This window comes from Nyctereutes procyonoides, unplaced genomic scaffold, assembly GCF_905146905.1.
Source record: "Nyctereutes procyonoides isolate TBG_1078 unplaced genomic scaffold, NYPRO_anot_genome, whole genome shotgun sequence".
Taxonomy (NCBI): domain Eukaryota; kingdom Metazoa; phylum Chordata; class Mammalia; order Carnivora; family Canidae; genus Nyctereutes; species Nyctereutes procyonoides.
Genome location: NW_026575034.1, coordinates 10,013,525 through 10,039,463, shown reverse-complemented (window position 1 = coordinate 10,039,463; position 25,939 = coordinate 10,013,525). Strand labels below are relative to the sequence as shown.

Genomic DNA, 25,939 nt, shown 5'->3' with positions numbered 1-25,939 from the left:
ACCTCCTGCCCTCCTCATCCCCACCATCTCCTCATAGTTCTTAGCCTAAGTTCTCCACTACTTTACTTGGAAATAACCCCAGGAAGCAAGAGTGAGAGACAGGGGAGGAGACCAAGGAAAGAGCATGTCCGACAGAAGGATATATTATAGGACAGGCCGCAGTAAGAGCCTTATAGCTGAGCTCAATCACCCTGGGACATTCTGAGCAATGTAATAAAAGATGCCTGAGCACTATCCACCAGGAATCAAAAAAGAAAAGCCCCTATCAAGTAGCTGCCATCCCCACTGAGCAGGTGCGACCCCTACAATGTAACGTTCCTGCATCGCATGGTTGTGCACACTGGAGTACCCTATGGGTTTCCGTAGTATAGGACATAGAAGGTGTACGGAACAGACCTAAAGCAAAGTGCTGCCCAGCTGCACTTGCATGAGATGGATCAAGACCCATATGGAATCACTGTGGCAGTGGCTGCAGGAAGAGAAGGGGGCCCGAGGATCTGAAGTACTGCATGAGCCAGACCTGACTACCACAACCTTGTGCTCTTCTAAAGCTCATGGAAAAGTACAGGCATCCCCAAGGCATGGATAGTAGGCTTAGTCAGGAATGAAGGCACCAACTGGGTCTCAGGTTGAGGGTAAAAGAGGGAAGAGGCAAAGGCACTGGTTAACCAAGAGGAGGAAAGAGGAAGGGGCAACTGGGAAGAACAGAGAAATGTACACTAATGGACTTGTGAAATGATCCGGCCATGAACCTAGTGATGCCACACAGATGTCACCCGGGGGGCGGACATGGTCTGGAGCACAGTGCTCTTTGAGAGCAAGGGAAGGCTACAGGGCTTGGTAGGGACATTCTTAGCAACAAGACTATATCTGCTGCACAACCCATCGTGTTTTACTTAAGATAACATGCTTTTGTTTTCTTACAACAAAAGTAGTTTGTCAGAAGTTGGGGTAGAATGAGGGGGATATGATGACCATTATGGTTAGGGGATCCAAGGAAAACACAAGCCACCAGGTGCCTAGTGGGGATAAGTTTCAAGGGCAATGAGAAGCAAGTTTCTGTTGGCAAGGGCTTGACTCCAGACATCAAAACTGAGCTCGGGTGAGCCTGGGCAACAGTGCCTCGGTTGCTTCTCCTCTCCAGCCCCCGAGATCATAAAGGCTGTCCCCATGGGCACCCACTAGCCTTGGAGGAGGCGAACTAGAGAGCCTGAGTTTGTGTTTGACACACCTGGAGGCAAGTTTCTGGGCACACTTCACAGAAGGCTCTTTCCCCCACAACTACTTAAGCCTAAATAAACTGAGAACAGGATAAGCTAAGAGACTGGCTCTACTTCAATTAATTAGGGTAGGGCTAAGTTGTTATAACAAAAGTACAGAAGCTTAAGATTGAATACAACACTTTATGCTTCCCTCAATGTGGCAAGTGATCCAGGTGCCAGGGGCCTTGGCTCCATTCGGTCTTTCAGATTCCTGCCAATTTGCTGCTCTACTAGACTTCAGACTGAGGCTTGCCACCCAAAGGGTGATCCCAGGAAGTATTACCTGGGATCCTGCTGGAAATGTAAAATCTCAGGCTGTACCTCAGATCTATAGTGACAGCCAGAGCCAGTTACTTATCGTGTGCATCCCAATGCACAATAAAAATGTGGAGACCCTTGTTCAGAAATTATTAAAAATTCCAAGATGGTGGAAGCAGGGCATTCACGCAAGCCCAGGCCCCTGCAGGACTACACAGGCCTCACGCTATGAAGGTGGGCAGTTTACTAGGAAAAGCTACACCAGAGATTAAAAACACTAGGTCACTAAAGCCAGATTTTACCTGCCAATAACAGGTCTAAATAGTGCCCTCATCATTCAAGAAACAGCATCTTGAATATTCACATTGATTCAGAGTTGCCCATCTGGAAAAATGTTTTACTTGGGCAAGATGGGAAAACCACAACCTGGGACAACATCCTCTGTATTTAGGACACAGTGGTGCCAGTTAGTATTTTTGTGAGCCTTCTGGAAAGTTACCAAATAGCATTTTTTCTGGGTTGCTTCTGTGGTTTGTATTTGATTCATTAGACTTGGAAACTCCAGACTCCAGCACTGTGTTGCAACTCTGATAGTTTACTTAGGGAGTTTAGCAGTATGCAGTTTTCTTCTAAATGAAGAGGCAGGAGGATGCATGGATGGCTCTGTAGTTGAGGGTGTGCCTTTAGCTCAGGGTGTGATTCTGGGTGGGGGGATTGAGTCCCACATCAGGCTCCCTACAGGGAGCCTCCTTCTCCCTCTGCCTCTCTGTGTCTCTCATGAATAAATAAATAAAATCTTTAAAAAATAAATAAATGAAGGGGTAGGAAAAACTCTGACCCCACTCTAACATTACTGTTTCTTGACACGAGATTCAGCCCCTTGTTCTGCCACAAAATGGTTAACACAGTGGAGTTTATGTTATCTGTATTTTATCATAATTTAAAACAACCAAACTTGACATGTAGAACCTAAAGGCATAGAGGCGCCTGGGTGGTTCAGTAGGTTAAGTGTCTGACTTCAGCTTGGGTCATGATCCTGAGATCCTACAACTGAGCCCAATGTCAGCCTGCTTCTCCCTCTGCCCCTCCTGTTTGTGCTTTCCCTCTCTCTCTCATATGCTTTCTCTCAAATAAATAAAATCTTAAAAAAAAAGAAAGAGAACCTGAAGGCACTGAATCCTGGTGGGTCTCAGCAAATGGGGACTTGGGCAATGGACACATCCGTTAATTAAGCAGGGGCACAACCAGAGGTCCATGTGGATGGAGAGTGTTATCCAAGAAACAGAGAGAACCCAGGATGAGAGACAAACTGTGGAACTGAGAAGCTGATTTTGGAAACAAGTCATAGAGGGCCTTCAAGGACAAGCTCAAGGATTTGGGCTTTGTTCAGAAAGCAGAGGGGAGCCACTGAAAGTTTGTGATTGGGAAGAGGCATGATTAAGACTGTGCCTCAAGCCCTGGTGGCGCAGCAGTTTAGCGCCACCTGCAGCCCGGGGTGTGATCCTGGAGACCTGGGATCGAGTCCCACGTCAGGCTCCCAGCATGGAGCCTGCTTTTCCCTCTGCCTGTGTCTCTGCTTCTCTCTCTCTCTGTCTCTCATGAATAAATAAATAAAATCTTTAAAAAAAAAAAAAAGACTATGCCTCAAGAGGACAAGAACTCTGCCAGTGGATCTCTCATTACTTTCCATGAGACCAAGGATAAGGGGTTATCTATAATCCCGGATAACTCTTATCTAAATCTAGGAACAATGCAGCGGTAGGAGGCCAGCTGAGGATTAAATTAGACTCGAGGTCTATAGATCCCAAGCCTGGGGCAGGATCCCTGACATCAGTATTTTTCACAAGCTCCTGTGGTGATTTATGTGTGTAGCAGCTTTGTGAGTCACCTACTTGGGTGATGCCCAGGTGCCTATGTTTTAATGAGCTGAGACTGAGTAGGGGCAATAGGGAAGACAGAGTTTAGAAGTGAAGAAAGGAAGGACACTAAGATTGCTCCGACTGTTCAGGCAGACAAGAAGGAATGAGAACATGGGTGGCGGCAACAGAAACTGGGAAGAAAATGACCACGGAAAACCACCACCAACACACAGTTGAGAGGATCTCCCTCATGACTGCACCTGAGGGCTGAAAAGGGGGAGGCAAGGATGACCACAAGGTTCTCAGCCTTGGGCAGGACAGGGACAAATTTAACACATGTAAGGACATTTTTTTAAAATTTTTATTTATTTATGATAGTCAGAGAGAGAGAGAGAGAGAGAGAGAGAGAGAGAGAGAGGCAGAGACACAGGCAGAGGGAGAAGCAGGCTCCATGCACCGGGAGCCCGACGTGGGATTCAATCCCGGGTCTCCAGGATCACGCCCTGGGCCAAAGGCAGGCGCTAAACCGCTGCGCCACCCAGGGATCCCATGTAAGGACATTCTTAACTTCGACTTTGATTTTCCCGTTCTCTGGGATTCATAGAAACCAGCTGACCTGGGTCTGATCACTACTGGACAAAAAGATATTCCAAATCTTTAAAACAACAGCCAACATGTATTACCTGTGTGCTGCCCCAAGTACTACTGCCCTGCACATTAGTCTCTTGTGTCACTAAGAGATGGCTCTGACTTGACTCTCTGTGCCAGGCAGGGTGCTTCACATTCATGACCTCAGTTAATTCTCAAACCATCCTGAGTAAGCGCTACTGCTGTCCCCATTTCGCAGATGAGAAAACTGAAACTTAGAGAAACAAAATAACTGCCCCAAGGTCATTTAGAAAGAGACAGAAAAACATGCACAGCTAGACAGCCTGCCTCAAAACCCAAGCTCTTAGCCACTATGCTACTCTGTGGCCCTGTTAAAAGTGAGGCAACTATGAATCACTGTCTAGAATTTTTAGGCAAGTGAAAAATACAAGTTGTATTTGAAAACACTGCCTAATATCCAACTAGACTATTGAAACCTAAACGTTTAACCAAAGGGGATTTTTGTTGTTGGCTGGTTTACTTTAGAAAATAAATTCAGATGATGTGATACTTATTTTTTTAATGCTAGAAATTTCTCTGTGCCCTCTTGGCAAATGAGGATTGCTGTAATACACCCTAGAACAATCTGTCAGGAAATGATTGCACAAATGATTGCCAGTTCAGGCTATCTCCTCCTCAGATTTCTTCTGGGCCCTCTTTTGGACAGTCATTATGTAATGAGAAAGTTGATGGACAGTGAAGGGAGGGGTCTTGCTCTTTACCTTAGTATAGACTCATACTCGACATAATACAAAACAACCAAAATCCAGCTGCTGCTAGTGGGAAGGTATGATATGATGATTTACAGTAAGAATATATATTTGGTCTTCTGCCTAATTCTGGCAGATCTCCTAAAACCTTTGGAATTTCCTAAGTGATGACTGCCACAGAAGTGTCCTATAGTACTAATGAGGTAACATTTGGATAGCACTTAAGGATGAGGACTGGTTGCTAGTAGAGCCAATCATGTGATTTAGAGGGTTAGAACTTTCAGTATCACCCTCTATATCCTATCCCTGACCTCAGGAAAGAGAGGGACTGGACACTGAGTTCAACTGCCCATGACCAGTGATTTAACCAATCTGTAATGGAGGCATAACCAACCTCGAAGAACTTGATTCAGAGCGCTTCTGGATTGGTGAACACGTGGATTTGGAGAAGGGAGAGATGGAGTAGGGCATGGAAGTTCCTAACATTTTTCCCCAAATCTTGCCCTACACATCTCTTCTATCTGGCTGTTCCTGAACTGTATCCTTAAATAAAAAACTGGCAATCTTACAAATAGTTTCTCAGAGCTGCTCTAGCAATTAATCAAACCATCAAACACAAGGAGGGGTTCATGAGGACCTCTGATTTACAGGAAGTTGGTTAAAAATAGAAGTAAAAACCTGGCCTTACAATTAGTGTATAAAGTGGAGGGCAATCTTTTAGGGACTGAGCCGTTTACCTATGGGATCTGACATGCCAACAGTGTCAGAATTGGGTTAAATTGTAGGACACCCAACTGGGGTCAGAGGGGAAACACCACACACACACCTCCCACCACTACCACCCCTACTGTTGACCAGAATTTTTAGGTTTTTCACAAAACTCTAATAAGTTTTGTGAAGCCTCCTCTCTCTGACATCTGACAATTTTTCAACCCATCTGATTATATCAAATCTGAATACCTGTGTGGAAATATGACAGCAATTTCTGTCTATAGCTTCCTGGCTATGTTCTGAATGAAAGGAAGAAGTAAATCATTCAATGTATCCAACACTTTTCTTACTCCATATTGAGTTTATCCCGTGTTTTCCTACAAATTGCTACAATAAACCTCATGTCTGTATTCCACTTAAATAAAAACTTAACAGATTTAAATGTATTATTAATGTAACATGCTATGCAAGTGTACAGGGGCCTGACAAAGGCATTTGGGTCCATGGCTTAAATGACACAGGTGTCTACTGCAGTTTGTGAGTACTTAGCTTTCCTTTATTATGGCTTTTAAAAAATAATTTTCAAAAGTGCATGATTCCTTTGGACCACTGTTTAGGAAAGATTAGAGATAAAACATTTCCAGTAATAAATTAGTCATCTGTATATAAGTTCAGATTAGAAAATGTCAAATACTGGGAAAAAATAGATTTTAAGTTAGCTCAATTTTAAATATGGGGTCATTTCACGTAAATATCTAACTTGAATCTTCAATGTTTCACTTATTTGATGTGTTAATTCCATTCCATCAGGTTTTCTTTCAATAATTTTCTCAACTATTCCAGAGAAGATATAAAGAATTCAACTTCTGTCAATTACCTTATCTGCCTTCCTGCAACCAGGGTGAGAAACTTCTGTTCCCTCCATGAGAGTCACAATAGGAAAATAATTCCCCCAATCCCTTAAGCAAGGAGAAAATAATACTGTAGTTCAGAATAAGGACTGCAGAGCTGTGAACTTTCACATTCTGATTCCAGAGCACTTCATTTCAGCAAAAAAGGACTGAGTCCTTTTCAAAATTCAACCTTGGTTGAGAAACAGAGGTCACAGCCACAGCCACAAATGCAGAAGTTATAGATACTGACAAAAGTACTCCCAGTCAGGTGGCAGGATTTTCAGGTGGTACCTTTCCTTCAACAACAAATGCACTCGGGAGGTTCAGGAGGATGATTCTGTTTTTCTCAAAATGTTGCGACATTTGCTGAATCTTCTTCCACTAGGCCTGCTGAGACCAGAGAAACCGATCACATTTTTCCAGCATGCTTTGTATCAAGGCTCTGAAATCCCAAAGAAAAGAAACAAGTGCATTTAGTTTTCATTGTTATTTCTTTGCAAAAGAACATTTAAAAACCCACAAAGAATTAAAGGATTCAAAAAGCTGACTGATTCTGTGCATCAAAAGACAATCATAAGAGTGAAAAGGCATCCTGTCCTGTAGGAAAAGATACTTGCAAATCATATATCTGATAAAGGGTTAATATCTAGAATATATAAAAAAATTCATCCAACAAAAACATGACAAAAAGATAGGCAAAAAGACTTGATAGGTCTCCAAAGATAATACACAATCAGCCAACAAGCATATGAAAAGATATTCAATGATCCTTTATCATTAGGGAAATGCAAATAAAAACCATGATGACTTGTCATTAGGATGGTTACTACCAAAAAGAAAATAACTAGTGTTGGTGAGAATATGTAGAAAATGGAACCCTTGTACACTACTGGTAGGAATGTAAAATGGTGTAACCCCTACAGAAAACAGTATGGCAGTTCCTCAAAAAATTAAAGATAGAATTCCATATGATCTAGCAATTCCACTTCTGGGGTAGGGACTCAAATCTATACATTCGTGTTCACAGCAGCATTACTCATAATTGCCATGAGGTGGACGCATCCCAAGTATCCACAGACAGATGAAAGGATAAACGAAATGTGGTATATCCACACAATGGAGTATTATTCAGCCCTACAAAGGAAGGGAAGTCTGACACATGTACAGAATGAACCTTATGAACATTATGTTGAAAATAAGCCAGTCACAAAAAGACAAACACCATATGATTCCATTTATATAAAATACTTATAATACAGTAGTCCCCTCTTATCCACAGTTCCACTTACTATGGTTTCAGATACCCACGGTCAACTGTGGTCCAGAAAGAAATGATCTTCTGACATATGAGAATGATAGCCTAACACCACGTCACAATGCCTATGTCATTCACCTCAGTTTATCTCATCACATAGGCATTTTATCATCCACATCATCACAAGAAGGGTGAGTATGATACAATAAAATATTTTGAGAGACAGAAAGAGAGAGGAAAGACCACATTCACATAACCTTTATCACAGTATGCTATTATGATTGTTCTATTTTATTATTACAGTTATTGTTAATCTCTTACTGAGCCTGTGCAGATGGCAGGACAATGGTGTAACAAGTATTACCTCTGTCTCTTCTCAGCAATCCTTAGGATATCACAGGTTCTGGTAAACCTCTCTGACAACTCCAGGGTCAAACCACATTCCTGCAGCAGTGACCAGGCCTGATCTGGGCCCATGGCCTTAGCTAATAGGAGGGCCACATTCTCCACGTTGATGGGGGAAGGCCCATCACTGAAGTTCCCACTTGGTGACTTCTGGGGTGCGGGCTTCGTGTTCTTGTTCTGTACAAGATGCAGGAGAAGCTTCCATTCCTCCACAGTCTCTGGGACCCAACCTTAACACACACGCACACAGAAACACACAACTGTTGGCTCTCATGGCTCGTAGCGCTCTGCCTGCATACAGTAGTAGATAGTCAAAACCACTTGTGAAAACATTTAATATCAAAACATAAGAACATAATCACATCATCCTACCATGAAGTTGTTTTCTGAACATTTGTTGAATAAATAATTCATTAAGAGAAGTCACAAAATTAGTTCTGTAATTCTTTATTCACTTGCTTACTCAGGAATTTCCCAGGTATGGTCTGGGCTAGGCACACAGGTGCAGCGAGGGACCAATGGACATGACCCCTACACTCTTGCGGAGTTCACAGTCTAGTAAAGGAGGCAGAACTTAAGTAAACACAGAAATAAATCTGTACTTATAAACTGGGATAAGTGCAGGGAACCATCACAGAGAATGGCAGGTTTAGGGGAGGATCTGAGAAGAGCTCCATGAGGATGGGACAGGTAAGCAGAGAGCTGAAAGACCAAGCAAACTTAGAGAGCATGTGCCTGTGGCTCACACAGGGCAGCTTGAGGTCTCAGGGCATCAGGAACAGAGGGTGAATGAGCCTGCATATCTGACAAAGGACACAAAGAGGGTAACTTGACACAGCACAGAACTTGAATTCAAGGAACTCAAAGAAAGGCCTACAGTGCACAAAGGCCTGGATTTTATTCTGAGTTCCATATAGGCTTCAGAGAGAAGAGCCACAATCATCCAATTTTTATAAAACCCTTCTGGCTGCTATAAGGAAAATGGATTAAAGGTGGGAGAGAGGGGATCCCTGGGTGGCGCAGCGGTTTAGCGCCTGCCTTTGGCCCGGGGCGCGATCCTGGAGACCTGGGATCGAATCCCACATCAGGCTCACGGTGCATGGAACCTGCTTCTCCCCCTGCCTGTGTCTCTGCCCCCCCCCCCCTGTGTGTGTGACTATCATAAATAAATAAATAAAAATTAAAATAAATAAATAAATAAAGGTGGGAGAGAATAGAAACCAGAAGACTAACTCTGAGGTTACTGCAGCCATCTAGGCAAGTAGCTAGGACCAGAGAGCTGGTGATGAAGCAAAAGTAGACAGATACGAGTTCTACTTCTGGCAGTAAAACCAACATGCCTTGAAGAATGATTAATATGAGTTATGGAGAAAGAGAATTATCAAGAAAAGACCCCCATTTAATTCACCAAGGGTAAGAACAGCTGCTATTATTACTTTAACAAAATATTCAGGAACACCTGGAGGGCTCAGTTGGTGAAGTGTCTGCCTTCAGCTCAGGTCATGATCTCAGGGTCCTAGCCTGTGCCCTCCTTGCTCAGCAGGGGCTTTATTTCTCCTCCTCCCTCTGCCTCCTCCTCCCCACTCATGCTCTGCTTCTGTCTCACAAATAAATAAATAAAAGCTTTAGACAAAATATTCAGTCCTTTTATCTAGGCAGAAAAGATTTTTTCTTTTTAAGATTTTATTTATTCAGTCATGAGAGACACAGAGAGACAGAGGCAGAGGCACAGGCAGAGGGAGAAGCAGGCTCAAGGAAGACAGCCTGATGCGGGAATTGATCCTGGAACTCCAGGATCACACCCTGGGCCAAAGGCAGGTGCTAAACTGCTGAGCCACCCGGGGATCCCTAGGCAGAAAAGATTTTAAGTGATATTTATTTTCTTTATGTTTCCTGAATCCTCAGTATTAATCTATAATAAACATTATGAGTTTAAAAATATATACCATGTATATCTTAATTATTCTGGTTATTTTTCAGAACTGTACAGTTCTAGTCCTACAGAACCACTGGGCCTCTTCTTCATTTCTGAAACAAAAATGACCTCAGTAAATTGGGACATCCGAAACTAATACTTGCCAGTCAACTGGCTTCTTTGCTCTGTTCTAACTTTCCCTCTCCTACACCAACAGGGCTGAACTGGCCTGTAAGTCACACTACTGAATGAAGGTTGCTGATGTCACAAGGTTGGCATCTTTGCATTGAGATGAATGAAGTAGCACTACAAAACATTCAAGATGGGCTCTCAGATCTCAGATATCAGTGTGTCAAAGTTCTGGCCTTCTAATTGTCATTTTATCTGTGCTGGATGAAAATTAAAAAAGAAAAAAAAAATTAAGTATCTAAATATCTGTGAAGGCTTAGGAAAAGCTGCACTCCATTTTATTTTTTATTTATTTATTTATTTTTTAATTTTATGATAGTCACAGAGAGAGAGAGAGAGAGAGAGAGAGAGAGAGAGGCAGAGACACAGGAAGAGGGAGAAGCAGGCTCCACGCACTGGGAGCCCGATGTGGGATTCAATCCCGGGTCTCCAGGATCACGCCCTGGGCCAAAGGCAGGTGCCAGGCGCTAAACCGCTGCGCCACCCAGGGATCCCGCTGCCAGTCCATTTTAAATTCATTTTAATGATATCTTAACTTTTGCCTGCGTAAAAGGCAGCATGGTGCCGAGAAAAGAATCTGAGCTCAGGGATCCCCGGGTGGCTCAGCGGCTTAGTGCCTGCCTTTGGCCCAGGGCTTGATCCTGGAGTTCCAGGATCGATTCCCACATCAGGCTCCCTCCATGGAGCCTGCTTCTCCCTCTGCCTGTGTCTCTGCCTCTGTGTGTGTGTGTGTGTGTGTCTCATGAATAAAGAAATAAAATCTATAAAAATAAAAATAAATAAAAACAATCTGAGCTCAAACTTTAGAGATAGTGAGACCTGGCTCTGAACACTTCTTCCACCAGTTGCATGGCTTTGGGGAAACTGTTCTTCCTCTTTAAAACTTTGGTAAAATAGAAATAACAGTAACAGTTCCAACAGCTTGTCATCTCATTTAAACAGCAAGTGAAAAAGCACCTAGTATATGATGCCTAACATACCATATAGTACGCACTCATTGATAGAAAAGTTGTCTGTAGTTTATTCCTAATTATGATTTCATATATATACTAAGTGGCATAGATTAAAAAAAAAATCCCAAAAAGCTCCCAAACCTCCACAGATTTGACAGCTAGCTAGAATTACATACAGGATCATTAAAATATTCACTAAATTTCTTTATTGAAATGTCTGCAGTGACTTCTAAAATACTACAACCAAGAGTAACCAATTGGGATTTACATACCATTGTCCCCTTCCATCAGGCTCATATCGTTCAAGCACACAATGTTGGTAAAGGCCTCTCTTCTTCTCTCTAACTCCAAACAAAGACTAAGATATCCAGGCCAGAAACTTTAAAGAGATCAAAGTTAAAGAAAGGAATCAAAACCGCAAATTTATCTGGAGCTGTACTGTCCAATAGAGTAAATGTTAGCCACACATGGCTACTTAAATTTAAATTAAATAAAAAGTCAGTTCTTCAGCTGACCAAACCATATTTCCAGTTCTCAATGGCTACAAGTGGCCAGTGGCTACCATATTGGACAATGTAGAAGACTATTTCCATTATCACAGTTATATTAGCCCTGATCTAAAGTGTTTAAGAAAAAAGAATAAAAGCTGGAGATAAATACTAACATTTGAGGATAAGCACCAATTATGAAACATGTAAGCTAATATATTTTATAAACTTTCAGGTTTCTTCCCCAAATATGCAAACTAGTTTTCCCTGACTCTACCCCCTCCTTCATTTGCTATACCCATTGTCTATAAGTCCCATTGCATTTTCCTTCAGAATGTCCCTTGGATGTGCTCCTTCTGCTGCCCTACTAATCACCAATTCAATCATATCTGAATTACTAAAACAGCTTCCTAGCTGGCACTCCTACCTCCAATCCTTCTCATATATGACACCAGAAAATGATCTCCAAAAAGCTCCATTTTTATGTCGTTTTGTACCAAAAACTCTAAAAGGTCTCTACTGATAACTAAATTCTTCTGACAAGCCACCAATGTCCTACATGATCTCATCACCCACCATACCTGGCTAGTCTCATCCCTTATTATTAATGAATAAATTCGTATCAAGAACCTACCACTGTGAATTAAGGCATTATGAGGAAAAGGGAAGACACAGGTCCCTACCTCCAAAAGATTATAATCCAGGTAGAGCCCTAAAATAACATTGCCAAACAATAAATAACTACTATGTGGTATGGATAAAAAGCAATGTCAGTTTCTCATGCTCCTGCTATTGCTGGTTTGCTCACCTGCCCTGCCTTCCTCTTGGGCTCCTTTATCAATACAAATCCTGCCCAGCCTTCAGGACTTTACCTCCAAAGTCCCACCTCCTTCTGAAGTCCTTCACCAGCACTTCTCTTGAGCACATTCTGATCTCTCCCTTCTCAGGAATCCTGTATCAACTGTAACTCCTATCACATGGTCTGGAGCTTAATTAAATACCATCTAAGTGCCTGAGAACTGGGGCTAGCTACTAAGGACCAGGGGGAGAGAGGAATTAGCAAGGGCCAATCTCTTCTACACAATGTAAAAACATTCACAAAGTTTAAATGGAAAAAGATGTTTACTTTACTATCACTTAAAACAAAAGATACTTTTCCCTAGTAAAGAGAATTTCCAAATGAAAATCATACCAATTCAGGGCCTTCACTACAAAGCTGTTAATAAATAAGATGATTCTAATCTTAACTTCAGCTCCTAAAAAATTCTTACTTACCCATGAGACCTACAGATGTCAGTCATTTTCTCTTTGGTTGTAAAATCTGCAGGTAGTTTAATGAGATGAAGCATCAGCTGACTGTAGCCCCATGAAGACAAGTGTGAATGAGGCCTGCAAAATGAAAAGCTCTAAATAAATTGAATAGGAAATACGTTCTACAACCTGTTTTTTCAAATCATCTGATAGATAAGAATACAGTTTAATTTTATTTGTTCCATTATTATTGTAGTTTTCAAACATTTCTACTTGCTTTTGAAAAATTAAAAATAGCTATGTTTCCTATACAAATACCTATTTTTAAAAATTACACATTTTAGGTCATCAAAAGCAAAGAAAAGTCTATAATCCATCACTCACAGACTGCCACTGTATGTCCTTCTAGACCTTTTGTATAGGCATATAAAATAGACACGTGGGGGGGCTTTTAAAAAGCTCTCCTAGAGGGAAGCATAAGGAACATTTCTAATACAGAACACATATCAGTGTGTATTTTTTAATAAATTTTTTTAGTCCCAAGCCATGTCTAGAAATTTCCAGGGAGAAAATATACAATTTTCTCCCTCTAATATAGATTGTATCAAGGACTCTTAATGTGGATCCATGAAAGAGGTTCAGGGGGATCAGTTTAACCTGAAATCATGTGCAAAATTGTGCAGGGATGTGCGTTTTTCCTGAGAAGGATCATCAGATTCTTATATAAGATCCGTAACTCAAAACATGTTCAGACCCACTAAGTCTCATTACTACCATGATTTGAGCCAGTCTCTTCCATCACTATTCCTCAAGTAAGCCAAGAATGCTACATGTGAATAAAGGCATTCCATTCCAAAAGAACTGTAGAGCTTAGAATGTGGGCTTCTGTACCTGGGGTTTCCTTCATCGTCCATTGTGCTGGTGCTTGGGGGAGCATCGTGGGACACGGCCAAAAGCAGCCAATCCAACCTTAAAGACTCTGGTTGCAGAAGAGACTCAAGAAAGGAGGGCCTAAAAGAAAGGTGGGGATAAAAGTCACCAATCTTCATGCCGAGAAAGGAGACATAAAATCTGGGAAAGTGAAAAAAAATGTTACCAGGGGATCAAAATAGTAGGTGAAATAACTTGAAAACGCTCTGCTATGAAATGTCTAGAAATGCTGGTGAAAATCTGACAGCCGGAATGCCTGAGCGGCTCAGCAGTTGAGCATCTGCCTTCAGCTCAGGGTGTGATCCCGGAGTCCCAGGATTGAGTCCCACATCGGGCTCCCTGCATGGAGCCTGCTTCTCCCTCTGCCTATGTCTCTGCCTCTCTCTGTGTGTCTCTCATGAATAAATAAATAAAATCTTAAAAAAAAAAAAATCTTACAGCCTTTTAAATGAACAGGTGAGCTCAAGATAATAAGGTAAATGCCTAAAGGCCTAAAAAGAAAAAAGAGAGAGAGAGAGAGAGAGAGAGAGAAATAAAAACCAGCATGGCAAATGTAAATCAATCAGAGGAAAAAAGGTGATCAGGGTGGGAGGGGTGGGGGATGGATGTTGCTAGCTTCAACAACTAACAGCAATGCAAAAATAGGAAATGAGGCCTCAGCCTAAAAAAGGGACAAAAAGCTGGAACTGAGATCCACAAAAAGATGAGATTCCTCCGAAAGCTGGAATATTATCAGTAAAGAGGTTGACAATAAACCTACTGAGCAGCACAGACAACAAGGAAGCTTATCTGTCTTAGCGTTAAGACCTGAAGCAGGGGTTAAATGTACACTGATCATCTGAGAATCCCTGGGGGATGAGGGGGATGGTAGGGAAGACAAGTGTGGTATGCACACATTTACAGTGTGTGCTGCGGACTGTGACAGAGGGTAGTGGCTGGAGGCGTCCTCTTCCATAGTAGGGGCCTCAGCATTGTGGCAGTTGGCAGTAAAAATGTTACAGCGCCTTCCACAAAGGAAACAATGCCCTATCAAGGCAAAGGGAGTCTGCAAATATTCTCGCCTTCTCACCGTTGTTCTTCAGGCCTCGATTTCACCAGACTGTCTAAATAGGCCAAAAACTGAGCAGGATGATGATGACAAAGTTGCATGACATCCGAAGGCAAAACAGATGGGTAAAATCCGATTAAGGACCGAAGGGCAGATTCTCCAAATCTCTCATACAATCTGCATTTAAAAACAAAAGAAGTTAGTCTTCACTTCAGTGACATGATGTAACTTGGTTACACTAAGCACTTATTAGAAATAAAAACAACAGAGACTGCCCACCATGCAACTGAGTAAAATTTTAGAGATTAAGACAAAAATTTTAAAAATATGCTTTATTCATATAAACAACATATATGACAACTTACCGGGCAGCATAAGCAATCAACAAAGGATTGTCAAAGGGAACTGAGTCATTTAATAACTTTAGTCTTGTTGGGAGGTCTCCTTGTTCCATCTCTATATATGTAGGATTGGAACTTGCCAATTCTGAAAGATAAAGCACACCCTTTTCCTTTCATCTCATAGCTGTAAATATTCAGTTCATGAACACATTCATTCAACAATCATTAGCCATGAATCTACTGCGTGCATGGCACAATGTTTAAATACTGAAAGACAGATAAAAAAAAAAAGAGTAAGACACAATCCCTACTTTTAAAGACCTTAAAATCAAATTGGGAGACAAAATACACTGTAATTTTTAAATGAGAAAAGAACACACAACCAAGATATAATCCACTATCACCCTCAAAAAAGTATAACATATTAGCACGTATCTGTTATATACTAAATCAACAGAATAAATCAATCTACGACCAATATCAAATTTCTCATTTTTCCTAGAGCCAGTGCCTCTACTCCATGTTTTTGAACAAAATAAATTACATTAACTTAAATTTTAACCTATTTTTAACGAACATCTGTTATAGCCAGGTCAAGTGTGTGATGATCTAGTTAAAACTACTTGTAATTAAAAATGCGGCCGGGGGATCCCTGGGTGGCGCAGCGGTTTGGCGCCTGCCTTTGGCCCAGTGCGCGATCCTGGAGACCCGGGATCGAATCCCACATCGGGCTCCCAGTGCATGGAGCCTGCTTCTCCCTCTGCCTGTGTCTCTGCCTCTCTCTCTCTCTCTCTCTCTCTCTCTCTCTCTCTGTGACTATCATAAATAAATTAAAAAATAAAAAAAAATAATAAAACTACTTGTAGTTTAAAAAAAAAAACTACTTGTAGTTTAAAAAGATATCTCTGCACACACACACACACATATATGAATCTAAAGTGAGTATTTTTAAAATATTTTAGTTTTAGTCTCTACACCCGATGTGGGGCTCAAACTTACCACCCAGAGGCCAAGAATCATATGCTCCACTGACTGAGCCAGTCAGGCACCACTAAAATGGAGTAGTTTTTTGAAGTAGTTTTCAAAGGGCTCTGAGGACAAATCCTAAGGAACGATCCCCAAAGCTGTTTTCCTTAATCACATCATTAGCAGAAGGGTAGCATCTGTTCAGATCATTTCTAAAAACCCAACCTTCAATTTCTGATATATGGGTTTTTTTTTTTAAGATTTTATTTGAGAGAGAGAGAGAGGGAGAGAGAGAAACGGGAGGAGCAGAGGAAGAGGCAGAAGCAGATTCCCTGCTGAGCATGGAACTGGACATGGAGTTCTGGAATCATGATCTGAGCTGAAGGCAGATACTTAACCAACTGAGCTACCCAGGTGCCCTGATATATGGTTTTTTAAGATCATTGTTTCCCACTTTCATTATTTCCTATTTGTGTCAGGCAGTAAGTAATTGAACAAATTCAGAGAAGGCAACCAGCCTTCTTTTTTTTAAAATGTGAAAATACTAAGATGCTATTGTGCTCTATACTAATTTCTATGTGACAATGCAATCTGATTATTACCTTTCAATCCTTCAATAAAAGTGTCCCAAACACCAGGACTGTTAGTGTAACTAAGCTTGACACTCTCCTTTGCTCTTTTCAAGTCCAGGAGGAAGAAGTACTTCTTTATGAACTGACAAGCCAGAATTTCAGGAGAGTGCTGTTGGAAAGAATGGTCCGCGTGTCCGCTTGTGGTTTTGGTCTCAAAATTCAATACATTCAATTCCAAACACAACGTTGTCAATTCAGCCAGGTCCTTCTGAAGACCGTCAGCTATGCTGCACGGAGCACATACTTGGAAAAGGTCATCCGAGGGCTCCTTCACACACTCTGTAGATTCACATGCTGTTGGAGCAACAATTTCTTCATTGCCTAAAGAGTCTCTTTTTTCATTTTTGTTATCTTCATCTAATATTCCCTCTTTTGACTCTTCAAACAACAGCACATCCTGGTTTGATGTCGTAGATGAGTGGCCAGTATCTGAAACGCCTAAAAAGTCCTTCACAGCAAATGTTTTTTCTAACTGTGGAAGCCACTCCTGTAAGACCATTCTCAGAGACTCAGGTTCAAACAAGACCAGTGGATCTTGTAGCTTGGTCCTATACAAGACAGACCAATGTGAAATTTAGGATCCATGTGTTTTTTTGTTTTGTTTTTTTTAAAAAAACAAATTATTTCATGCTAAACAAACCTACTGAATAAAAGACTGATCTGAAATGTTAACTTTTCAACTCTTTGACAATGATCTCAGCAAGATGAAAATACAGAGAGTGTTAACTTGAATACTAATTGTTGAATTTCAATTACCAATGAGACTACCTCTGCCCCACACTGAGGACCACTACTGACGACCTTGAAGTCATTCCCATTCACTATAAAACTCTCTCGTCCGTCCTCGGGGCACCTGGGTGGCTCAGTTAAATGTTTGCCTTTGGCTCAGGTCATGATCCCAGAGTCCTGGGATCGAGCCCCATCAGGCTCCCTGCTCAGGAGCCTACTTTTCCCTCTGCCAACCCCATCCCCTTGCTCATGCTCTCTCTCTCCCTCAAATGAATAAATAAAATCTTAAAAAATAAATACTCACATTGCTTCTGCTGTCGCTACTTTGAGCTCTTGGAACTTGTCTTCTTCTGGAGGTTGACTAATTACTTCTTTTTTGTCCCTAGAAAAATGTGACAAGAGTTGGAGGGGATTAGAGCTTCCTTGGACAAATGTTTCTAAGTGCTCACTAAGTGGCAAGTATTGTACTTAATACTACATGACACAAACTGAGGAATATAGAAAAATGGTCCATGGCTTTAAGATGAATAAACTCGGGCAGCCCTGGTGGCCCAGCGGTTTAGCGCCGCCTTCGGCCCAGGGTGTGATCCTGGAGACCTGGGATCGAGTTCCACATCGGGCTCCCTGCATGGAGCCTGCTTGTGTCTCTGTCTCTCTGTCTGTCTGTCATGAATAAATAAATAAAATCTTTTTTTTTTTTTTTATTTATTTATGACAGTCACACAGAGAGAGAGGGAGAGAGAGGCAGAGACACAGGCAGAGGGAGAAGCAGGCTCCATGCACTGGGAGCCCGACGTGGGATTCGATCCCGGGTCTCCAGGATCGCGCCCTGGGCCAAAGGCAGGCGCCAAACCGCTGCGCCACCCAGGGATCCCAAATAAATAAAATCTTAAAAAAAAAAAGATGAATAAACTCAAGTGAGAAAGAAAAGTATGCAAATAACTATTACATAAATGAGAATAAAATAAATGCTAAAGAGCAACACAACTGTGCTACGAAAGCACAGTAAAAGGAATAATTATTCTGATGAGGCAATCAAGGGATACCTTCCCCTGGAGGCAGTATGTGTGTTAGGAAAAATGGTGCAGGGGAGGGGGTTGAAGGGTGGGGGTGGGAGGAATGCAGGTGAAAGAAACAGAGTGAGGTGTATCCACCCAGTACTCTGCCAGGACTGGAATTTCAAGTGCTTGGAAGGATGTGGATGGAAGTGAGGCTGGAAAGATGGGCTGAGGTCAGACTGAGGTGGCTTTCAATGCCACGGCAATCCTGTGCTTTTTTCCCTGTTAAGTACATGGATTCACAGACCTATCCTATTTCCTCTGACTGTCCACGTTCCCTGAGCCTATGGGGCTCTCAGTTCCTGGGTGAGTGCTGAACCTGTGTGCTTCCAATGCTCAGATCCTCTGAGAAAGTACGTGCCAAGACATCAATGCCAATGCTCTCATCTGACAGGCCAGAGAGCATTAGTAACTTAGCCAAGGTCACATGCTAGTCAGAAGCACAGCAAGGACAAGGCCTTAATTGTTGATCATCCTACTCTTAATCTAATACTCTTCTCTAACAACCCAGAAGTTTGAAAAATTTGGAGGGAAGGGAGAGCAAAAATGAAACAGGAGCTAACTTAAAACTCTCTCTCAAAAGACTCGCCATGGATGGATGTCATTTTCCAACACTGACCTTTATGGCATTCACATTTTTTAGTGAACTACACAATCTACAATGAACAGGGTCATACATGTGCCTTCCCTAATAGCACTGTCTATGGCTTTCTCCAAAATGACAGCTGAGTCCTCTAGAATTTACCCAGATTTATATGCAAGAGCTTACTCAGTGTCTTCTTCCTTTGGGCAGGTGACTGGACTCATATCCTCTTCACATAAATGATCATCACCCCTGGGTTCTGGTTTTATTTTCAGATCAGGGCTAGTATGAAGGGTGCCAATCTTCTCAGTAGTTTTACGTACAAAGCTAGAAACACTAGAAGTCAAATAGCAAAAAAGTAATATGAAAAAAAAACCCTCATTACTCCCAAGAACGGAAAATTCTGTATCTGCATTCTCTATGTTCCTGTACTCCTAGTAAGGTAATTTGGACTTAATAAAAAAAAAAAAAAAAAAAAAGATTATGCTTATAGCAACTTCCCTAATCAACTACGTATTTCCTATAAGGCCCATGTAAAATTTACAATATAATAAAGATTCACTTCATTGGATTCAATGCTAAAGAAAAAATCTTTAACTCCAGCTATGTCTGTAATGTTTCTGTCAACTTAGGCAAAGGAGGCCATAAGATCACCTGCCTCAGCCTGGCCAGAGAAATAACAGAATTTCTTCATGACACTCAATGGCTAACTAGTCACAATATAGCCTCCTTTATAAACAAAACTGTACCCAGTAATTGAATCACTATTCACAATTCACTGTACACCTGAAACTAATAACACTGTATATTAACTATACTGGAATTAAAATAAAAAAAAAACCCAAAACAGAAAACTGTATACAGTAAGACTCAGATAAGCAGTTAAGTAGCTTTACAAAGTCTGCTCTCAACCTTAAATGCTAATTCTAAGCTCACAGAGTAGTTAGAAAGACTTCCTAAGAGTCTCCAATTCTGAGCCCAAACTGACAAAGTATCAAGAAATGACTAATGATATATAGGAACTATTTCTATCAGAGATGAAGAAAAAAACAGATTTTTCAAACTTTGCTCTGTCTGAAGTGGAGGACACATTTTAACAACTTGAATATCCAAGTACTCAAGGAAGCTAAACTGCCCAATACAGAAATTAGAAGCTAATAGCCTCAGATAACACATTTTATAGAAATAACCAAGAGGCTTTCATTTTTTCTCATTTAAAATGTCTTTCTACAGGGCACCCCAGCTCAGGTCATGATCCTGGAGTCCTGGGACCAAGCCCCACATCAGGATCCCTGCTCAGTGGGGAAGTCTCCTGCCTCTCCCTTGCCCACCTCCACCTCCCTGGATCATGCTTTCTCTCGAATGCACTCCCTCTCTCAAATAAATAAATACAATCTTTTTAAAAGTATATAAATAAATGTCTTTCCATTCTCAGTGCAAAAGTACCTAATGTGACAACTGAAGTGAAACCAGAAACAGGTTTCAGTGGCAAGACAGATTAGTTTACCTTTCCTTGACAGCCTGAAGAGACACAAGAGGAGACGGAGAACGAAATGATAGTGGAATGCCGAAGGGGAGAAATGTTTCATTCTTATCTGTCTCAAATGTCACGGGAGCATGAGAAACACTGTCTGATGAATGGAATCAGGGGAAAAAGAAAATTTAATCACACAGGAGGTTTTTTTTTTTAATCTTTAGAAAAATTCTGAAATGAATAAACCAAAGGAAATGAAGGGTTCCATACCAAAATCACAACTGACCCAGATACAAATGAGCAGAACACAGGTTTACAAGATGCACGGGATGGTCCACATATAAAACACTTAGGCAGGTACCTTCATTGTCCTACTAACCCTGAATCCCCATAAGTCAAAAAGGAAGTTTAGAGTCTCTATTAATTTCTTCTCAATAGTTCAGTCACAGGAATACTCGAACATCGAAAAGTGAAGGCAATGGCCCCCAAAACTGTGGTAATTTTTCATTCCTGATGGAAAATAATTTGGTTAGTCAAGATAAAATTGTTCTACTCCTTTGGTTAATGACTTCCTTTCTTAACTTTTCCAGCACAATGATGCATGACCAAAATTAGGGACTGTATCGATGTTAGCCTAAGCAAGAGGGGGAAAAACACGACTGAACATAAACCCACTCTCCCAGGGGCAAGCAGATCTACAGGTCTGAGTGGAAAGTCTATCAACAAGATAAAAATTATTAACACCATGTAGAAAATTAGATGCACAAGTTAACCCTGGCAAATAGAAGTCACAGAAAATAACTGCTTCCTATCAGCAGCCAACAAAGCACACTGCCATCACCTTCATTTCCGCGTGAGCCCCAGCACGGATCTGGCTGGTCCTCTTCTGGATGTGAGGCAAATTCTTTGAGTCTCTCGTCTTCTGAGAGAGTTTGGCTGTGAAGGGAACAAGAGTCCTCATCCGACTGACTGCCTCTCCTACTACTAATGATACGATATATACCAGAGTCCAAGATGCTGAAACTTTCCTACAAATAAAAAGAATCCCCAAAAAAATCAAAGTGAAACTTTTTTTTGAGAAAAACCAGTATGAATAAGTGCAAGTCAATAACCACAATTATAGCTTAATAGAACAAGCTGGTGAGCAAGATGTAGGTCCCTGGCAGCTGGATCACTTTCTCGTATGGATGACAGAACGCTACCATCTTTCTCTAGCTTGCCTCCGTGAATTCTGGCTATGAGACTGGGGTAGTAAGGAAGCAATCTTGAGCTACACTAAGACTCCAATGAGTATGAAGCATCTGAAATCACATATTAGGAGCAACTCAACTTGTGCTAGAGGCTATATGAGTTATGTCTGGAAACAATATAATAAATAATGATAAAATAAAATGTAGCTCCAAGACACACGTAAACAGAGGCTTCCTAAGGGCTGCCCAACAACTGAAATAAAGCCTCCTCTTGACAACTCCGCCCCCTTTCCCCTAAATCTACTATATGGAAAGGAAGATAAGTTTTGGGATCTTAAGGGGTATTTCTTTTCAAAGGAAGAAAAACTTTACTGTGCAGATAAACCCTTTAAAAAGTAAAAATACTGGGGAAGCCCAGGTGGCTCAGCGGTTTAGCGCCGCCTTCAGCCCAGGGCTTGATCCTGGAGTCCCACATCGGGCTCTCTGCATGGAGCATGCTTCTCCCTCTGCCTTTGTCTCTGCCTGCCTCTTTCTCTCTCTCATGAATATATAAATAAAACCTTTAAATAGATAGATAGATAGATAGATAGATAGATAGATAGATAGATAGATAGATAGATAGTAAAAATACCTACATGTGATGAAATGGAGCTTCTCCGACTGCTGCAAGCTGAATCTAAAGGTTCAAATTTTAAAATTAATTCTTCCAGTTGAGAAATTAGATCACTATAGGTTGTGAGGTCCAGTTGAGACTTCAGATTCTCCAATTTATCTGCAGTCAAAGATTTTCTTCCCTAATGAAAGGATAAGCAGAAATCAAATAGATAGCTTACTATTTATAACTAAATCTAAATTCAGTGGTCAATATACTGAAAGAGATAGAACAGAGAACATAAAATCTCAAAAGTGCTTTAAAAAGATTTAACAAGCTAGTGAAAGACTTAATGAGAATTATCTTAGGAATTAAAAATTGAGTTATTGTACATACAATCATCCCTCTTAAAACAGGGCCTGAAATTCAAGGAGGTTTCTGAGAATGTAATTTTTTTAAAATGGGAAGTATACCCTTTTTCTTACCCTCTACCCACACCCACCCCTAGATTGTCTGCCATACCTCCTTTAGTGATTTATTGCTGCTTTATCTGTAGGTCCTACAGACAGGTCTAATAAAGACAAGCAACTTTCTAGCACACTCCTGCAAGCTAGGGTGGTTTTAACAACCCAGATGAACGTGTAAGTCTCTGACTCACTCTGCTGGCAATAATAGAATTTTGGAAAAGACAGCAAGTGCGAGCAGCCAGGTTCCACAGGCCTCTCCTCAGCAGGCGCTCCACACAGCGTTCCACAGACAATAGAGAAAGATGTGAGACTTTCCCATTTAGGTGCAAACAGAACAGCTCATTCTTGTAGACGGCCACATCCTGAATATCTACAAAACCCACAGGGGTGAACACACAGAAGGTTAACCAAATATTCCATTTCCATGTTGGCAAAGACTGAAATTATTTTAATAAATTCACTTTTTATATGGAGTTTGGTTTGCCTAAATTTCATCTCTATTAGAATACTTGCAATTCAGTGAAGAAATATTTTAGACACTTCTTATAAGATCAAAAATAAACAGAGAAACACATCTCTCTTATCTAAAATGCTATGTTTACAATGCTACTTTCTAAACAAAAGGGCAAAGGAAAAAGAGACAAACCAAAACAGACTCTTGACAGAGAACAAACTGATGGTCACCAGAGTGGGGAGGTTGGTGGGGGAATGGGGGAATCCAGTGATGCACATTAAGGAGGGTTCTTGTCAGGCAGCCTGGGTGGCTCAGCAGTTTAGCGCCGCCTTCGGCCCAGGGCCTAATCCTAGAGTCCCGGGATTGAGTCCCACATCGGGTTCCCTGCATGGAGCCTGCTTCTCCCTCTGCCTGTGTCTCTGCCTCTCTCTCTCCTCTCTCTCTCATGAATAAACAAACAAAACCTTTGGGAAAAAAAAAAAAAAAGGAGGGCACTTGTCTGTCATAGTGAGCACTGGGTGATGTACAGAATTGTCAAATCACTATATTGTACACCTGAAACTGCATTACACTATGTTAATTATATTGGAATTAAAAACTATATAAAATAAATGATACTTTCTGTGAAAAGAAATTGAGGATTTAAGAGAGCACTCTACATTAGAAACCAGACTACAACATTTCTGAGAGTTACAAACTGATGTCAATGCGGATTTTAATATCATATATAAATTGACAAACAATTCATGAGAAAATACTTATCTTGGCAGAAGATCATGAAAGAACTTAAACTAGTTTTTGATCTCATTTATAGGTGGAATCTAAAAAAGCCAAATAAGTATGGTAACCAGGGACTGGAGCGATGAAGAATGCTGGTTAAGGAGCGCAAACTTGCAGTTAGAAGACAAATTAAGTTCTAGGGATCTTTTTTTTTTTTTAAGATTTTATTTATTTATTCATGAGAGACAGAGAAAGAGGTAGAGACACAGGCAGAGCGAGAAGCAGGCTCCATGGAGGGAGCCCGATGCGGGACTCAATCCTGGGACTATAGTATCATGCCCTGGGCCAAAGGCAGACACTTAACCGCCAAGCCACCCAGCCATCCCAAGTTCCAGGGACCTAATGCACAGCCTTGTGATTACAGTTAACAATTCTGTATCACGTACTGCAGAGTTGCTAAGAGTCTAGATCTTAAATGTTCTCATCACAAAAGACAGTAATCATATTGCAAATATATAGCTGATCCTTGAACAATATGGGTTTGAACTGCATGGGTATGGATACGTGAAATTTTTTCCATTAATACAGTATAGTAAATGTATCTTCTCTTTATGATTTTCTTAATGTTTTCTCTTCTCTAGCTCACTTTATTGTAAGAATACAGCAAATATTACATATAACATACAAAGTATGTTAACTGTTTATCAAGCAAGGCTTCGGGTCAACAGCAGGCTAGTAGTAGCAGTAGTTAAGCTCTGCAGGAGTCAAAAGTTACATGCCAGTTTTCGACTGCCCGGGGGTCTGTGCCCCTAAGTCCCACTGTTGAAGGGTTAATTGTATAACTGTATCAAATCAGTACTTCATATACCTGAACTCATACAGTGTATATGTCAATTTTTTTAAAAACATTCCTTTTCAAGGGAGAACCTTAGCAACTTAATCCACAAGAAATCAGTATCAATCAGATCAGTAGGCAATGGTTCCTCTTTTTTATACCTCTACAAAGTAGAAAATGACGCAGAAAGATAAGATACACACCCTGAGTAGCAATGACATTTCTGGTTTAAACTAAAGAGAGAGATTGATTTTCTCTGCGTCAGCCACATAAAATGCTGTTCCCCAAAGACTTTTTGAACCTCAAACTATTAGGACACAAACAGAAGCTACACAAGACTTCCAAAGGGGGTAAAGATTCATGTTAAATAGAAGGAAAAAATATAACCCATTTGATCCTTAGCAGTGGTTTCTAATACTTAAGGATAAATGAAAATTATATTTAAAATTATTCATGAAAGGGCTCCTGGGAGGCTTGCTTAAGCAGCTGACTCTTCAGCCCAGGTCTTGATCTCAGGGTTCTGAATTCAAGCCCCATGTTGGGCTCCATGCATGGAGCTGACTTAAAAAATAAATAAAATTATCCATGAAAAATTGAATAACTGAACACAAATTTACAAGTGTATGCTAGGGAAATACCTTAGAGTGGGAAACATCTATGATGTTAATCTTTAAAAGAAAGTCACTTCAGTCTATTTTTCTACTTTTCACGCTGCAAAAGAATTCTCCTACGATAATTAAATCTTTTACAAGCATGAGGTTAAACATTACACATATGGAAGAAAAATATAATTACCTTTGACCTCACTCCAGAGAAGAACTTGAACATTCTGAGGAATGAAAATATAAATTCCTCCTTCTGTCCAAGTCAGCACACAGTGCTCACTATAAAAGAAAAGGGAAGAAATTAAGAGAATTCTAGTTTGTTTGAGTACAGAAGTTTATTCCTGTACCCAAGTTTATTGACTGTAATTCCCTGCAGTGAGACCCTCACATCAGCTATTAAAGTAAATTGAAACTACAAACATAACAGTGATCCAGTTAATCAAGTCCTAACACCTCTTTTATGTCTGTAACAAGAGCCCCTTAAAAAATAGCACAATATGATGCCAAGTTGAGAAAAA

The 25,939-nt window shown here is 40.9% G+C and overlaps 1 protein-coding gene across 3 annotated transcripts in view; it reads right to left on the bottom strand.

Annotated features, from left to right (window-relative positions):
* Positions 1 to 5,982: 5,982 nt before the first annotated feature.
* HPS5 (HPS5 biogenesis of lysosomal organelles complex 2 subunit 2) overlaps positions 5,983 to 25,939 on the bottom strand; it is a 44,338-nt gene continuing 24,381 nt past the window's right edge. For 2 of the 3 annotated variants that reach the window (XM_055317913.1, XM_055317914.1), the window contains 15 exons: positions 25,612 to 25,700; positions 22,999 to 23,177; positions 22,384 to 22,542; positions 21,400 to 21,586; positions 20,592 to 20,715; positions 19,271 to 19,420; positions 17,748 to 17,825; positions 16,685 to 17,262; positions 15,141 to 15,261; positions 14,797 to 14,952; positions 13,689 to 13,808; positions 12,822 to 12,935; positions 11,331 to 11,437; positions 7,961 to 8,231; positions 5,983 to 6,783 (listed from right to left, as the gene is read on the bottom strand). In XM_055317913.1, coding sequence (XP_055173888.1) covers positions 6,723 to 6,783; positions 7,961 to 8,231; positions 11,331 to 11,437; positions 12,822 to 12,935; positions 13,689 to 13,808; positions 14,797 to 14,952; positions 15,141 to 15,261; positions 16,685 to 17,262; positions 17,748 to 17,825; positions 19,271 to 19,420; positions 20,592 to 20,715; positions 21,400 to 21,586; positions 22,384 to 22,542; positions 22,999 to 23,177; positions 25,612 to 25,700 — 2,494 coding nt within the window. In that variant the 3' untranslated portion in view covers positions 5,983 to 6,722. Of the gene's footprint in view, positions 6,784 to 7,960; positions 8,293 to 11,330; positions 11,438 to 12,821; positions 12,936 to 13,688; positions 13,809 to 14,796; positions 14,953 to 15,140; positions 15,262 to 16,684; positions 17,263 to 17,747; positions 17,826 to 19,270; positions 19,421 to 20,591; positions 20,716 to 21,399; positions 21,587 to 22,383; positions 22,543 to 22,998; positions 23,178 to 25,611; positions 25,701 to 25,939 lie in introns of those variants that run through there. The other variant, XM_055317915.1, reaches the window with a different exon arrangement.